The 17,466-nt window shown below is 39.5% G+C and overlaps 1 protein-coding gene across 1 annotated transcript in view; it reads right to left on the bottom strand.

The window, feature by feature from the left end:
* Positions 1 to 17,466, bottom strand: part of EXT1 (exostosin glycosyltransferase 1) — a 338,991-nt gene that overhangs the window by 39,174 nt on the left and 282,351 nt on the right. The window contains exons 4-5 of the mRNA XM_070940369.1: positions 8,753 to 8,872; positions 1,375 to 1,507 (exon numbers count right to left, since the gene is read on the bottom strand). Of these exons, the coding sequence (XP_070796470.1) occupies positions 1,375 to 1,507; positions 8,753 to 8,872 (253 nt within the window). The remainder of the gene's footprint in view (positions 1 to 1,374; positions 1,508 to 8,752; positions 8,873 to 17,466) is intronic.

Below are 17,466 nucleotides of genomic sequence, written 5' to 3'. Positions count from 1 at the left end.
CAAATTAAAAAAAAAAAAATCTCCTTATATCTCCCATCCAGAATTATCTTGAGATAAGATGGGTGGCCTATAAATTTTACAAGTAAATAAATATTTATTTACTTATAAAATCTATAGGCCATCCATCTTCCATTTACTATTTCAGTGGATGTTGGGAATGGTGGCTCTTAAGTTCTTTGTTACTCTAATACCATCAAATTTTCCTTTGAAAGTGATGGGATTCAGAGGGAGTCAGAGTTAAAAGATTTTTGACACTAGTCTGGTTGACTGGTAGCCTTAAGAGAAGAATGTTTCCTTACTGGCACTGTGATTCAATTCAGGGCCCAAAAACTCTGGCAGAGCTGGAATCACGGAAAGTGCCAGAGAAAGTCTAGACAGGTACATCTGGATTCTTTTATTTATTTTCAAAGCTATTTGCTCAATTTGGATAGTTTCTACATTTGACTCTATTCTCTGTCCTTTCATTTTTCCTTATTCTATTGACAAATAACGATGGCTACTGTACCACTACGTGAGAATGACATTGGGAGACAGGAGGAAGAGCCACATACTAGACAGCAGCCTGATAAAAGAAATCTGACTCTGAAGGAGAGGTAGGGCTAGAGAAAACATATCAGAAAGGACCAGCCTCGGTTTTGGGGACAGTAAAAATAAGGGTGGGGAAAAGTATTTTCAGATTTGCAAGATTCTATTACTATAACTTATGGACTTCAACTGAGGAATTCTGGGAGTTGAAGTCCACAAGTCTTAAAGTTGCCAAGTTGGAGACACACGCTTAGTACTTGGTTGGTACTTTTTGTCTGGACTACCACAGAGAACTGACACTAACTTTGGTTTATTAGTTCAATTATTTATTAGTTCAATTTATATGCAGCCCTCCTCTGAAGACTCAGGATGGCTTACAATGCACTTATAGCAATAGCCTTCATTCTTCTGTATATACCTGCTTATTAGGGCTTTTGGCCCCCCCATAAGCGGTGTTTCTACAAAGTCAGCTTATTGCCCCCACAATCTGGGTCCTCAATTTACCTACTTCGGAAGGATGGAAGGCTGAGTCAACCTTGACTCAAGATTGAGATTTGAGATTTTAACTCGCGCTAATTGCAGGCAGCTGGCAGCTAAGTGCTACATAACAGCACTTAGTCCGCTGCGCCACCAAGGCTCTTGGTTGCAGACTTGTGGTCTATTTTTTTTTCCCCAAATCCCTATTTTGTTCCTAGAAGAATAAAGAAGTTTTGGTTCTCATACATTGGTTTAGAGGGCCACCTTACTACACAGCTTAGATTCCATTTGCCTCACACTGTTAGTTGCATATCACCCAGCAATGAGATTCCTCTTCCCAAGCAGTGTGTTCCTCAAGAGAGAACTACTTACCTAGGTTAGCATAATAGTAAGGGAAATCTCCCAGATATGATGAATACTGTGGCAGTACAAACAACCCCCCGGGATGTTTGTTCCATATTAAACTGTTACGGGATATGTGCTTAAATATTCTGTCTTGAATAATCTGCAAAACAAGAAGTTAAAACAATGTTTAGGAAATGCTTAATGAAAAAAAAAAAGCAGAACCCTTTAATCAAAGCCACCAAGAGGCAGATTATTTAGAATTGGTGTGGAATCTTCTTGCCCTACACAACTTCATTTATCTCATTTATTCATACAGACACTGTGTAAAAATTAGGATCTAACTAACACAGAATAGTTCTAGTTTCCAAAATGTACAAGCCATTGCACAGACTGATGGATTCATTCTGCAATTTTGCCATCAATATATATCATAAAGGCAGTCATAGCTTTAAACCGAATGAGAACTGTTTCTGAAAAGCAATGTTGTTAACCTACATATTTCTGTTCTCCTTCCCAGGCTAAAAAAGAATCTACCATTATAGTTATTTCAGAAATACAAATTGCACGGAAAACTTTGCAATGACAGTATTCCATCATTGGCCCAAGAAAAATCAGCGACGATTAATGTACTGTTGTAATTTCATGGTATTGTGGAAGAAAATGTAAGGTTTTCACGCTGGGATTCCAAATCTAGGACCCTGAGAATTTCAGCTTTCCTTAATTTTATTTTGTTTTAAAATGAACGCATTCAGCTCTCAAGATATCCTTGTTAAAGTGGAAAATCCTATTTCCTGATATTTATTACAGAGATGTTGGTGCTTCAATGTGCTCTATAAATCCAGGATTTTCCCCCTAACTAGAAAAAGAATCATGTTGCAAGAATCACTGAAAAGACAAGCTGCACAATGGAATATGCACACTTGCTTAATTGAAATAAAGTACTACTGTATTTCTTTCTCCTTCACTTAGATAGTTTAATGCTTTCTTCATCCAAAACCACAGCAATCAAAAGCATCTAACAAAGATCCTTGCTAATAGAAATGACTAAATCCTGAATTTAAGAAATACAGTCTGGTGGTTCTGTATTTTGTTAGCATTCATACCTGTTTAGTGGTCCTCATTCAGATCATTATAGAATCCAGGTTAGGCATCCATTGTTTATCTAACTTCAAGTATAGCATGCTTAAAAAAGAACAAAATGTATAATCCCAAAATATCCATGTGGTCTAGTGGTTAAACCACCAGGCTGGAAACCAGGAGTCTGTGAATTCTAGTTCCATCTTGGCCTGAAAGTCTATGGAGATTCTCAGTCATTCAGGTCATGGTTGTTCTCAAAGGTGCTTTTTCAAGAGGCAACTGGACTTTCTGGTTTTTCTTTGAAGACGTTTCGCTTCTCATCCAAGAAGCTTCTTCAGCTCTGACTGGATTCCATTCCCCACCATCCAGTCAGAGCTGAACAAGCTTCTTGGATGAGAAGCGAAACATCTTCAAAGAAAAACCAGAAACTCCAGTTGCCTCTTGAAAAAAGCACCTTTGGGACTTGGCCTGAAAGCCAACTGACAGCCAGTTACTCTCTTTCAATTCACCTCACAAGGTTTTTGTTGTGAGGAAAATAAGAGGAAGAAGGAGTATTAGATATGTTTGCCACCTTGAGTTGCTTATTAAACAAAAAATAAAGCTGGAATATAAATAAATAAAAAACCAGATCCTGCCAATAGGAATGAAACAACTATATAGCTGTGTTTCCTACAACAATCTACAGAACGTTTTCAGTGTGATAACACAGCTCACAAGTGTGGGGGACGACCACAGCTTTGGGATAGGCTTTTTTGAAGTGTGCTTGGCATTTTTGAGGGTACATTAAAAAAAAACAAAAAATGGTGGGCTACTAAGCCTATGCCTCTCATAAAAATGGCTGTTATTATGGGCACACACAATCACAGGGTTGTACAATTAGTCTCTGCCATCTGACTCACTGCTTTAATATTTTTTTTTCTAAACAGTTTGATTACATTTCCAAAACATCATAGGCTGCTGCTAACTAATTATTTTTTAAACATACCCATGGGGACTATGTAGTATCCAGAGATATTCTTATAAATAAAGAGTATAATACAAGCTGGTGCTTTGTTCTGCAGCATGCCAGCTCCCAATTTAAATATTTTGTAATAGTAAATAATCTAAAAGGAAGAAAAATAAATCACGTGGATTGGTAAACTTGATTTATGCATGGTCACTTTGGGGCCGATCTGCAACTTATTGCTTTAACCTATGACAAATTATGTGTTTCAATAGCAAAATGCCCTTAATTTAATCTCTATTCTTTCCAATGAAATCCAGAAACACCCTGGTCTGTTACTAAAAAGCTAATACTAGCTAGTATAACAAATACTGTATTCAACATGTCCACAGTCTGATTTAACATAAGGTGGGTTAACATAGTTCAGTACCTAATATTTCATTTGTCACTTGTTCAGTGATAAATAATTACCTCTGCAAAAGTGCCACATACAGCTGGCCTCTGATACAGCAGAGAAAAAATTTCTCCAATAAAATTAGTTCACCATATCTAGGACAACTTTCCTGTTAAAATACAACACCCTCTTTTATATGGTTCCCTACAACTCAGTTTAACTTTGAAACCAGCTCTCAAATGCCACCACTGATAGGTATTTTCAGTTACAGGTCAGGCTGACAAAATCTTACCGATCCTGTTATTTGATGGATCAGGGACCATCTTAAAAGCTGTACCAAATTTAACAGATAACTTATTCTAGTTTTGAAAACAATATTTAACCGTGCAAAAGGCTGGAGAAGCTTTGTAGGAAAGGATACAGGAAAGGACAAAAATAGAGGCAATTTACAGCTCTTTCGCTAGCCGTAAAAATTGCACAGGAAAAATAGCTACACACCCATCGCTAAATGCCATTTGCAATTTGCGCTCTTCATTCCCCCCCCCACACACTTTTAATCACTGCTGAAAGTTCGGTCTAAAAATGAATTTGTGTCAAATGTATTTGTGTCAATTTGGCGTGCCTCCACTCTTCCTGGAGACTCAGAAGCTTATTTTTGTAAACTTACTAATTAAGTAAACACATATCCTACATGGATTGAAGAAGGAATTTGCAATCAGGAAACTGGGCTGAATAAGATAACGATTTCCTCCCCATAAAAGGACTCTAAATTAAAATGTGTTCCAAAGGGTGCATTTCTATCTTGATATCAATTCTTTTCCTCGCCTCCCACACTCCTGGGTCATGAATCCCCTTTTAATGGGGATGAGGATATTTCTGTTGAATTAAGTCAATATGCACTGAATATGCAAATTATCTCACTCTCCTTTCTTTCAGAATTAAAACTGCTTTTATATAGGTTTTAATTTCAGGAAGTGAAGAAAACATAAAGCTGGTGAGGATTGCATTGCATTTTATTCAGTTCATTTTTTTTTTTTTAATTTGATTTATATGCCGCCCTTCTCCGAAGACTCAGGGCGGCTTACAATGTGCTCAGCAATAGCCTTCATCCTTTTGTATATTTATACAAAGTCAGCTTATTGCCCCCACAACTGGGTCCTCAATTTACCTACCTTAGAAAGGATGGAAGGCTGAGTCAACCTTGAGCCTTGGCGAGATTCGAACCCTGCAGTAATTGCAGGCAGCTGGTCTTAAGCAGCTTAATAACAGGGTGCCTTAAACCCTTGTACTACCAAGGGTTTCCTTTTGGAACCTTCACGTTTTACTCAGTTCTACCTTTGTCCCATCCTGTGAGTCTCAGGTAAAACCAATTCAAATTTTGAGGAAATGGGTACAGGGGAAAAAAAAAAACCATCCCTACGGCTGATCAAAGATCTTTAAAAATGGAAAATTCCTATTGAGGAAGACTGACCAAGTAGTGAAAGATGAAATCCTTTGTAATTTGCTTTAAAACAGGGGTGTCAAACTTGATTTCATTGAGGGTTGCATCAAGGTTGTGTTTGACCTGGGGGGTATGGTTGGGGGGCATGGCCAGCTCAACGTCACTCGTCAAGGCTCAGTTTTTGGCAGCGACAGCCTCCTGCAGCCCTCTCCCAGCAAAAAAGGAGAGGGGGGGGGGGCATGTATGGCTCCATTTTTGTTGGTAGAGGGCTGCAGGAGGCCATTGCGGCCAAAAATGGAGCCTAAGCGCTCTGTTTTCACTGGAAGAGGCACCGTAGGCCGGTCCTTCGCTGTTTCCAGGGTTTCCCGGTGGGGCCAGATCTAAGCACCCTGCAGGCTGGATTTGGCCCACAGGCCTTGAGTTTAAAAGCTCTGTTTTAAAACAATGTTTCCCAACCTTGTTCATTTTAAGATGTCTGAACTTCTACTCCCAGAATACTCCAGCCAGCAATGCTAGTTGGGGTATTCTGGGAGTTGAAGTCCACACATCTTGAATAAAAGTTGGAAGTAACTGCTTTAATAGAACCATTTTATATGAACAAACTGGTAACCTATACTACAATTTTCATGGATATCCAAGGAACTACAGCGAATATATAGCTCCTTCCTAGCATATATGAAAATAGGTCATATCTATTGCTGAAACAAATATTAGAACATTTAAAATGCAACTTGTTTTGTTCTGCAGAACAGTGTGTATAGCAGTGCACAAATTAGCAGATATAACAGCAACTTCTTACAATCTTCCTGAGGAGATGGCAATTGTTGGTTGACCTTGTCTAACCTTAGAAGCTAAGCAAGATTAACCTTGCTGAATCACAAATTGGGAACCATTAAGGAATCTGTAAACTAGACTGTTCAGAAGAAGCAATGGCAAAACCATTTATTTTTGGTGAAAAGAAAGCAAACTGCATGGACATACTGATAAATCACCAAGAGTTGAGTTGACTTTGGATCCTGGAAAATTTAGTTTTTAATCTTGAAAGCTAACTTCTCAGGAAGTGCCCCAGTTTGTTCTGTCAATATTAAACATGGCTAAGGATTATATCTGTAGTGATGCCATCATCCCAGTAATAATGTAGGGCTGTGAGGGTTGGACCATAAGGAAGGCCGAGCGCTAAATTGAAGTGTTCTGAATTATGGGGCTGGAGAAGACTCTTGAGAGTCCCTTGGACTGTAAGGAGATCAGATCAGTCAAACTCTAAAGCAACCGGCCCTGACTGTTCTTTAGAAGAATAGATACTGAAGCTGAAGCTCAAACACTTTGGCCACCTAATGAGAAGAGAGGACTCACTGGAAAAGATCCTGATGTTGGGAAAGACTGAAGGCTAAAGGAGAAGGGGATGGCAGAAGATGAGATAGCAATAGCAATAACATTTAGACTTATATACTGCCCCATAGTGTTTTACAGCAATCTCTGGGTGGTTTACAATCTCAGCATTATTTAGAAGAGAATAGAATAACAGAATTGGAAGGGACCTTGGAGGTCTTCTAGTCCAACCACCTGTTCAAGCAGGAAACCCAGTACCAGTTCAGACAAATGGTTGTCCAATCTCTTTTTAAAAACGTCCAATGTTGGAGCATTTACAACTTCTGGAGGCAAGTTGTTCCACTGACTAATTGTTCTAACTGTCAGGAAATTTCTTCTTAGTTCTAGGTTGCTTCTCTCCTTGATTGGTTTCCATCCATTGCTTCTTTGTCCTGCCCTCAGGTGCTTTGGAGAATAGTTTGACTCCCTCTTCTTTGTGGCAGCCCCTGAGATATCTGCTATCATGTCACCTCTAGTCCTGTCTAGTCATCAAACTAGACATACCCAATTCCAGCAACCGTTCTTTATATGTTTTAGCCTCCAATCCCCTAATTTGCATATTGCTCCCAACAATCTGGGTTTTACCAACCTTAAAAGGATCGAAGGTTGAGTCAACCTTGAGCCCTAATCAGGATCGAACTCCAACCTTTGGGCAGAGTTTGCCTGCAATACTGCAATTAACCACAGTATGACCAGGGCTCCTATGGCTAGGAGTTAGATAAGTGGTTAAATAGTGATGAGGTAGTATCATCTAGTGCTATGAACATGAATTTGGGGAGGACAAGGGAGACAGGGGAGGACAAGGGAGCAGGGCATGCTGTGGTTCACGGTGTTGCGAGGAGACTTCGTGACTAAACAATGATGCTATCATAGTGTGCTTATAAGCCTGTTGTTAGTATAGATGCAATATAATAGGGGGCCAGAATCAAGACTAACCTAAAGCCATTGCTTCTATTGGACCTGTTCTAATCTGAATGAAATCATAGTTACTTGGTCTGTTGTATGGATGTTTGGGTGGTTTAGGGGTGGGGAATTGTGATGGGTGGGAGTGTGTTTGGGGATTGTTATGTGTGTTGGACCTGGTCTTTGGGTGTTAAGTGAATTTCGTTGTATAGGTATACTGTGTATACACATACAATTACAATAAAGTTGTTATTATTAGTTTGAAGAATATTTTTATTTAGTGAGAGAACTCATTATGGTGGTGATTAAAACTGAAAAAACAGGAATTTGCTATAGGAAGAGCAAAAAGGGAACATGTAGCTGACACTAAATGTGGATGAATCAACAGAGAAGGGGATTTGTTCAGAAACTGAATTCAAGAAATGCAGTCTTATTGCATCTGCTACATGCAGATTTGCAGGAAAGGATTCTTCAGCATTGTCAAAATCTCATTTGCCTGTAATCCCTGATTGCAAAGAATTGAATTGCTTTGCTAGGCTCAAATATCAAACTAATACGGGAATCTTCTATTCTCCTTTCTTTACACCATGACTTAGAGAAGGCTGGAGTCTGTGCTTATGTATGCAAGGCATTACTACGAAGATACTGAGGGGGGGGGGGGAAGTGCAGGCCAAGATCTGTCAAATCGAGCCAAGGCTCCCCATAAAGGCACTTAAAAATGTGGCTAGCTCATTTTAATTCTCAGTCAAGTTTCTGACATTTGCCTCCTTAACCTGAAATAGCTACTGCCTTAAGCCCAAAATTTTTTCCACCTTCCTCCAGACATCCATCAAAGACTTTGAAAACATCTTGGAGCAGAAAGCCTGCGTGAACAGAGGAAAAAGTTTTATAGTATCATTTTTTTTCAAAACATGATTTTTTTTTCCCAGGAAAGGGTCTTAAAGAACCCATTTACCATCAATGACAAGCCAGTTGATTTATCAGCTATCAAAAAATCCCGAGAAGCCTCCAGTCTACGAGAGACCACATTTCCTAGCAAGTTAAGATGGTTGCCAATTTGTCAGCCTGTCATTTCTTCTTACACCAATCCCAGAGACAAAGACCCTAGTACCTCAAGGGAGGAAAAAGTTATAAAGAAGTTGAAAGTCTCTCCTTCATCCGATTCTTTGCAGAGGCGCTTGCCTTGCTAAGTACCTGCAAAAGTCAAGACCAGACGCAATCCAAATGCGCAGAAAAGCCGGGCTTCAGCTCCAGCTATTATCTGAAAATTGTTACTCACCTCTAGTGTGGTCAATACAATCTTCTCAACTGAAGAAAAATAAGCCTCCCACAAGAACTGTGTCTGCTGTCTAAGTGCTAGGATTTTATCCTGATGGATAGACCTGATTGTAGAAGGGATCTGTAATACAGAACAGAAACAAATATGGCATTCAAAAACACGACAACCTGGGAACATTAAGACACGATGAGGAGCCTTTCCGGACAATCCGTTTATAGCCCAATCGGTTTAGATTTTATACATTTAGTCTACAATGCATTTGGCTCTCATCTATGGCACGCAATCCATATTGTCAGGCCATACCAGCCATGATAGCAATAATTGGAAATTGAGTTATATGGGCTGTTAATGCTGTGTCTCTGTTCCACTTCTGACCGGAGAAGCCAACACTTCTTACATTTACGATAGTTCTTGACTTACAACCATTTGCTTAGTGACGGTTGGAAGTTACAGCCGCACCAAAAAAGTGACATAAATTATGAGTTTTTCACACTTAGGATTGTTGTAGCATCCCTGTGGTCATGTGATCAAAATTTGGACACTGGGCAACTGGCATGTAATTATGATAGTTGCAGTGTCTCAGAGTCACGTGATCAACTTTTGCAACCTTCTGACAAGCAAAGTCAATGGGGAAGCCAGATTCACTTAAGAACCGTGTTACTAACTTAAAAATTACAGCAATTCTCTTCACAAACGGTCGTAAAATAGGGCACAAACTCAACATGGATGCCTATAATCTTTCGGAACTTAAAAGGTGTTTCAGTCCATCTTCCCAGCTGTTTTCTCAAAAGCAGAAATGTTTAAAACCAGCATGTAAACCAACAATCCAGAAGTGATAGTGCAAGGTCAAATTTTTAAAAGCCATTTTCAAATGATAATGTTCCATGTGACTGAAGGGGAAATGGATAATAATGTTATTAGCTGAGCAAAGTTTGAACTTAATTAAAATTTATGGGAAGTAGAATCAATTTAGCAACTGTCCTGGCTCCATTGGCTATCTTTGCAAGTGTGGCTCTTGAAACACAAGTAGAAAGTGAGGCCCTTAATCTGAAAAAAAATAAAATCTTCTTTATTCCCAGTTCACCATTACAATTTTTGGACTAGATAATAGAAAGAGAGAAAGATAATAATAGAGAGCCAGTTTGATCTAATGTCCCAAAGGTGCTTTTTCAGGAGGCAACTGGACTTGTTTTCTCTTTGAGGATGTTTCGCTTCTCATCCAAGAAGCTTCTTCAGCTCTGACAGGATAGTGGGGAATGGACCACTATCCTGTCAGAGCTGAAGAAGCTTCTTGGATGAGAAGCAAAACATCCTCAAAGAGAAAACAAGTCCAGTTACCTCCTGAAAAAGCATCTTTGGGACAATCATGACCTGGATGACTGATAATATCTACAGACATTTGGTCTAATGGTTAAGGCATTAGGCTAGAAACCAGAGGTCTGTGAGTTCTAGTCCTGCCTAAGACATGAAAACCAGCTGGGCATCTCTGGGCCAATTATCAGGCGACTGTGAGTTATAATTCTACTTTAGGCATGAAAGATGGCTGGGTAATTTGGGGCCTGTTATTTTCTCGCAGTCCAACCCACCTCATAGGATTGCTGTGGAGAAAATAGGAAGGGGGAAGGGGTATTAGGAATTCACTGCCTGGAGTTATTTCTAAAAAATAGCAAAAGTAGGTTATAAATAAACCAATTAATTAAAAAAATAGGGCCAAAACCCATTCATGGTATATCTATGGGCTATGGATTAGTTCTCAATAAGTTATATATAATGCTTGTCAATTTACAAGCACAAAGTAATTTATACTGATGAATTTATCCATTCTGAGTTCTCATTTTTGATCTCAACTTAGATTTTTAACCATTTCCACACCAGTTTGTAACTAAACCCCTTCTCCTGTAAAACTTTATAAAGATTTTCATTATGCAAACATCTGTTCTTTGCATTACTTTTTTTTACAAATTTTTTAATGGAGAACTGCTTCATAAAATTAAGGACAGTGATTTTAGTTCATCTATTGATGTAGGAAATGCTATAGAGCACTGCACACCAGAACAACTAGACACAAGAACAGTTTTTTCCCGAACGCCATCACTCTGCTAAACAAATAATTCCCTCAACACTGTCTAATTAGTTACTAAATCTGCATTACTATTAATCTTCTCGTCGTTCCTATCATCCTTCTCCTCCTACTTAATGACTGTATGACTGTAACCTTGCTGCTGGTATCCTTAAGATTTATATTGACTGTTTCCCTATGACTATCATTAAGTATTGTACCTTATGATTCTTGACGAATTTATCTTTTCTTTTATCTTTGGAGCATATGCACCAAAGACAAATTCCTTGTGTGTCCAATCACACTTGGCCAATAAAGAATTCTATTCTATTCTATTCTATTCTATTCTATTCTATTCTATTCTATTCTATTCTATTCTATTCTATTCTATTCTATTCTCTTAAGCAGCTCTTTAATAAGTATAAAACCAAGTAATTTCTCATCATTCCTACTTATGTCCTACAAGTTCCCTAGAGGATGTTCTTGCTCTGCAAATGGGCAACCCCTTGGTGGCCAAGTGGGATCAGTGTCGATTGGCGACCCCCAGGGGGAGAGCCTTCTCTGTGGGGGTACCTGCCCTCTGGAACAAGCTGCCCCCGGAGATTCGTCGGATTCCCGACCTTTGTACCTTTCGCCGCGCCCTTAAAACACTATTATTCCATCAAGCAGGGCTGGCCTAAAATATTATTTTAATGGGTTATTTTATTTTAGATTGTTGGCCAAACTATTTAATAATTTTAAATTGTTTTTAACTTTTATATTGTTGGTTTTTATCTTGGCTGTACACCGCCCTGAGTCCTTCGGGAGAAGGGCGGTATAAACATTTAATAAATAATAATAATAATAATAATAATAATAATAATAATAATAATAATAATAATCGTCATCATCATCATCATCATCATCATCATCATCATTATCATTATCACATCCATAGGAAGAAGAAGAAAAAAGGAAGAGATTACAAGTAATCCCTGTTTAATGACTGCCTTGGAATATGACCATTCCCAATTATGATGGTGATGTGACCAATGCCTGAATTTATGACCATTGCAGATCTGTAAAGTAAAGATAAGTTGAAGTAAGATCACAAGCACAGTCAAGGTTTCACTTAGTAATTGCTTAGTAAACAACCAAACAACTATCTGCATCAAAAAGAGATGCCAAGTTTCTATGTATGACCTTTAGGCATCTTGCAGAGCAGACAGGAAAAAAAACTGATTCCAGTTTATCTGATTTGTATATCTTCTTCTATCTATGTGTACATAGGCTCTAAAATAGGAAAAATAAATCCTTCTTGATATTCCATTTATTGAAAAGGGTGCTATTTCAGTACGGCACCTATTTTCTCATTAGGCTGCTGTGTTCTTCCTAAGCCTTTCAAATGATTTATTTTTTTCCTGGGCTAATTATGCGTAAAGCATCTGCCTATGTTTGCTTTTGATTTGTGCCATTTTGCATTTTCCGCTTACACATTAGATTATACCCAACAAAAGGCTTCTTCGCTCATGTATATTCTCTCATGTTTTTACCCTCAAAATGCATTCCAATAAAATACTCTTAATTAGAATACATCTGTTCTTTACATAGCCTCATGATTTCATAGACAATGGGGACAGTGAGGAAACAGCTTAAGGGCAACAATTTTCCTAAGACAAATTGAGTTTTGGCAAGAGGTTCATTCAGTTGAAATCTGTAATGGTAAGTGAGAATGGCCTTGGGAGACAGGAGGGAAAGCTGCAGATTTGAGAACCATTATCCAGATATCTCAGTCCACAGAAGGAGGGAGAACATAGGGATGATTTCAGAAAGGATATTTCCTAGTTTTTCGGAGAGTAAAAGGAAAGGGTGGGAGAAATACTTTCAGTCTTACATGATTCTGTTAATGTAACTTCTGAGCTAGTACTCCTGGTTGTGTTTCTTGTCTGTGTTGTGGTCCGCCGGCAGCCTGCGGAGCTGGCAGCAGAGTCGGACAGTGAGGAGGTTGGGGAGGAACATGGGCCAGTCCTGGAGTCTGGGGAAGGCTCTGCGTCGGAGGCAGAGAAGGGGCCATCTGGGAGGTACGTGCTGCCTCCGGAGCCTCCAGAGTCAGAGAGGCAGAGGAACAGGGAAAGCCTCTTCCCAGTGTGCGCATGTGTAGAGCTGCCAGAAGGCAAGAACAGTTAAAACAAAAGGGACGACTCGGGAATAGGGCTTGGAGATTATTGGTCTCTCCCATAAGACTTAAAAGAGGAGCAAAGGCACATGAGCCTTTGCAGGAAGCAACATTGTTAATTCTGTTCAGTTTAAAGTCTGAAGCTCTGTTTGATTCTGGACTCCGTGTGGCTTTGCCAATTAGGTCTTTGGCAGCGTATCAAGGGAGATAAAGGTGGGTGATTATCAGCCTTATCCTGAAGGACTCTTTACAACTATTTGGGGCTCATCTGTGAATGAACAGAATTCACAGCTGTTGAAATAAAAGAAGTTTTTGGGACTATTCGGGTGTTTTACGGACTCAGGAAGCCTAGGTCAGAACAGTCTGGACTACTTCGCAGAGTTAACAAAGCCTTTCCGCTTAATACCCAGTTTTGTCTAAATTGCTGAGGTGTATCCCATGTTGCTCAGTGCTCCTTTCAGCAAGCTATTCCCAAAGCAGGAGGCAGAGGATATGCTATTTTCATTCATTGGTTCAGCAAGGGCATGAGAAGAAGCCAAGGTGTCCTATGGTAAGCAATGCTGTCTTGCAGCTCCAAGGAGAGAATTGCAAATTTTTGTTAGTGTTTCCTCTGAAGCAGGAGCCAAACGGGCTCTCCCAAGATGGATGGAAATTCCATATATGATGCTTCATGGAAAGATGGCACCAATCAGCAGCTCTATTGAATGTGGAAGAAGGCCAATAGGCAATCATTTTAACAATCTGTAAACCTATATTAAAACAAGGGTCACAAGAAAACTAAAAATGGGAATACGAGAGTCAAGCTTCCCAGGTAGATCATATAGGAAACATGAGCAGATGAACTAATTCTATTTCATTTTAAGGTGACAGTGGCAGAATCTTTGAAGTACCAATATCCTGCCCTCTCCTTTGCAGCCTGAAAAGCTAGGGAGAGTCCCTTTGGAACCTCTTTCTACTTCCATTGTCCAATGCAGACTATGGCTACCCTTAACTGACCATTCCTTAGGCAGCATTTCTTCTTCACCCTCCCCAAGATCTTTCTCACATTACATTACAACCATCAATACCAATGCAAGCACACAGCGATTAGTCATACAAGTCAACATTGAAGTAATTGTATCTTTATCTATTGGTGATGTAAAGATCTTCCTGGACCAAGCCAACACTGGAATCACTGAAATGTGCAGGCCATGGCTTGAAAGTGCTTCATATGGAATATAGACCTCGAAGTGTAAGGAGCAAGACTTATCCACTACCCTTAAATGGAACCCAGACTCATTCAATGAATGAGACTTGTTGAATGACTCTTTAGAGCAGGGGTGTCAAACTCAAGATCCGGCCCACGGGGTGCTTAGATCTGGCCCGCGGGGCTGCCCTGGAAACAGCGAAGGACCAACCTATGATGCCTCTGCCAGCGAAAACAGAGCTCGGGAGGGCTGCAAGCGGGTCCTCCTGAGTTCTGTTTTCACTGGCAGTGGGTTGCACGATGCCGTTGCAGCTGAAAGGGGAGCTCAGGAGCCCGTTTTCTCTGACAGAACACTCGGGCCACCACAGGCGCCCTCGACATGAGTGATGTTGAGCTGACCACGCCCACTCTGGCCCCCCCAAGGTCAAACATAACCCCGATGCAGCCCTCAATGAAATAGAGTTTGACACCCCTCATTTAGAGCCAGTGGTTTTTGTTACACTTTATAGTAAACAATGCTTTAGTGAAAAAATGTAGGTTTTCACAGCTGCTGTTTAGTGGTGAAATGACTTCTGGGAAACATTGCCCAAGACAATGAATATGGCTTTAAATATCGGTTTAGAGATTCATGAATGAACATAACCATTTCCCTGCTCTTCTTTTCTTCTTGTTTGACCAAGAAGATTATTTCAGAGGCGTCTCTGCCTGTACTTTATACACAGCTGCTGAAACTACTGCGGCTGAATCTTAACTACGGCTAAACATACCAGCTTTGTAAATCAGTCTCAAGTTCGCTTATTTTTGGTTTTATCTCTTTAGATAACTTTTTATGGCACCTCCTTGATAATCTCAGTTAACATGAAACTTAGTGTGCTGGGTTCAAATAACATGGCAATTGGGAATGAGATGTAGGAGAAGTTTGTAAAGTCTTCACTATAATTCTGTTGCAAAATCTTAACCCATTTCAAAACAGTTTTAAAGGAGATTACAGGGTTGAGATGTTATTGGTTTTCCTCACGATGATCTTTGTCTAAAGGTTGTCAGGGAAAGGGTTGTTTTCCCTAAGGTTCAAATCTTTTGATATCATGATATCCTTATGGATTATTTGACAAATCTAGAAAGAAGATTTCAGATAGTTTCTTAAAACAGAAGTAGTTGAGTGGATGGAGTCCTTTAGATCAAGGACTGAGCCCATTCTGTCTTCCATCATTTTTAAGTGTCTACATGGAATCAATGAGAAAGAACATCGGGAGATATCAATATTCTGCTGGAACCAAATGTATTTTTCTATAACATGACTATACTTACCCATTACCTAGATGCTGATAATAAATTGAAACAGAATCCGGGCAAAATGGGACACATTTTAAGGGATCAGAATTCTGGAGAAGTTGTGGCTCTCCTGATTTTAAATGGAATTATTCTCTCCTCAAAACAACAGTCTGGGAAATGCTACTGGATAGGGATCCCTTTCTGATTGTCTAAAATGGAGCTAGGACACTCTTTCCTGGATGGAACATATTCTTAAAATGATGAGGGTATTGATGAGCTATCAAAGGTAAGGCACACTACATAGACTGGTTCTGTCTAGCAGAGAACACAGCAGCTGGTTGGATTCCTAAAGAATTGAAAGAAACATTTTTTTTCTTTTAATGACCCTGTAATCCCTTGCATTGGGATGGAGTCGTGGCGACTGGATGGAGCAGAGCGTTTACTGGCCAGATGCCCTTCCTGATGCCTATGTGGAGAGCACAGCAAATATTTTCTCTTTGAGCCCATAGAGAGAAATATCTGCCCCTAGCTAGGATTGAACTCACAGCCTCCTGATTGTGAGGCAAGAGCTCCACCTCTAGGCCACCACACCGCTCGAAAGAAACCACATTATACTTGGGCTAAATGCACTGTACTGCTTGCCAATTTTTTTTTTCCTGAGTGAAATGGAAACTAATGGTCATTATTGTTAAAACTTTATATGGCTTTGTTCCAGACCTCTTGAAAACACCTTTTCTATGTAACCTGAGACTGAGATAATGAATGGAGACTCAAGGCCTAGTCTAAGTTCTTTGGGATTCATTCTCCATTACACTTGAAGCCTAAAATATCCAAAACAGGCTTTGCGTAATTCATTTTAATTCTTTCACATTGGAGCTTTTTATTATTTCTAGTTTTAAGGTTGGCTTTACATTTTCTTGAAAGCGTGAGAGGTCTTACGCTTACGTAAAGGTAAAGGTTCCACTCGCACATAAGTGCTAATTGTTCCTGACTCTAGGGGGTGGTGCTTATCTCCGTTTCAAAGCCGAAAAACCAGCGCTGTTCAAAGACGTCTCCGTGGTCATGTGGCCGGCATGACTAAACATCAAAGGCACACGGAACTCCGTTACCTTCCCACCAAAGGTGGCCCCTGTTTCTCTACTTGCATTTTTTACTTGCTTTCAAACGGCTAGGTTGGCAGAAGCTGGGACAAGTAATGGGAGCTCACTCCGTTACGCGGCACTAGGGATTCGAACAGCTGAACTGCTGACCTTTCAATCGACAAGCTCAACGTCTTAGCCACTGAGCCATCGTGTCCCTTTTTAGCAAGGTTGGTTTAACTTAAGAAATAAAATAATTAATTAAATGATGTGGGCTGAATAGGAGGCTAAATGTATTCGTATTCTAATACAGCCAGGGAACCAACATGATTAATTCTCATTCCAGAAGTGGAAAGACTTCAGGTTCAAATCCTGAATTTAAACCTGAAGCTCACTGAACACTTATTTTACCGGAGTGAGCACAGAGAGAAAGATAGGCTACATAAGGAAAGAAAGGTAGGAAATATGGAAATAAAATTCTTTATTATTATTATGCTGAAAAGATATATATCCCATTTACTGATAAGATTAAAATAGGTTAGCTACCTTTTCAAGAGCCTACGTCATACGATGTATACAATAAACTTCTAACTGTGCAATATTTGGTCCTAATACCCTATCTTTTCAATGGGAGCTATTCATTACTTAGTCCATTCAGGATTGCAGCTTATTTTTTTTTTTAAATCAGGCTATTTAATTGGTTTTGTAAGGCACCCAGCAAAGAAATCTTCTGAATTTATAAATTGACATGAATGTATGAATTTTCTGGTAGATTTTGTTTTGGCAACTTTTACATTTTAGGCAATCATTGTTATATGTCCATTGGAGTTGGGAGAGGGGGCTAATAAATTCAAATAAATAAAAAAAGATTTGCATTATGTCTAATTGACTGCATTTCATTGTTTTTCTTCCAATCTTTTGAGATAAATCTTTTTATCTGTTTCTGCATACGAAAAGAACAGT

Source organism: Pituophis catenifer, unplaced genomic scaffold (genome assembly GCF_029215685.1).
Source record: "Pituophis catenifer annectens isolate HBS135680 unplaced genomic scaffold, rPitCat1.0.hap2 SCAF_3, whole genome shotgun sequence".
In the NCBI taxonomy this organism is placed as follows: Eukaryota; Metazoa; Chordata; class Lepidosauria; order Squamata; family Colubridae; genus Pituophis; species Pituophis catenifer.
The sequence above is the reverse complement of the archived record's forward strand: the minus strand, read 5'-3'. Positions and strand labels throughout refer to the sequence as shown.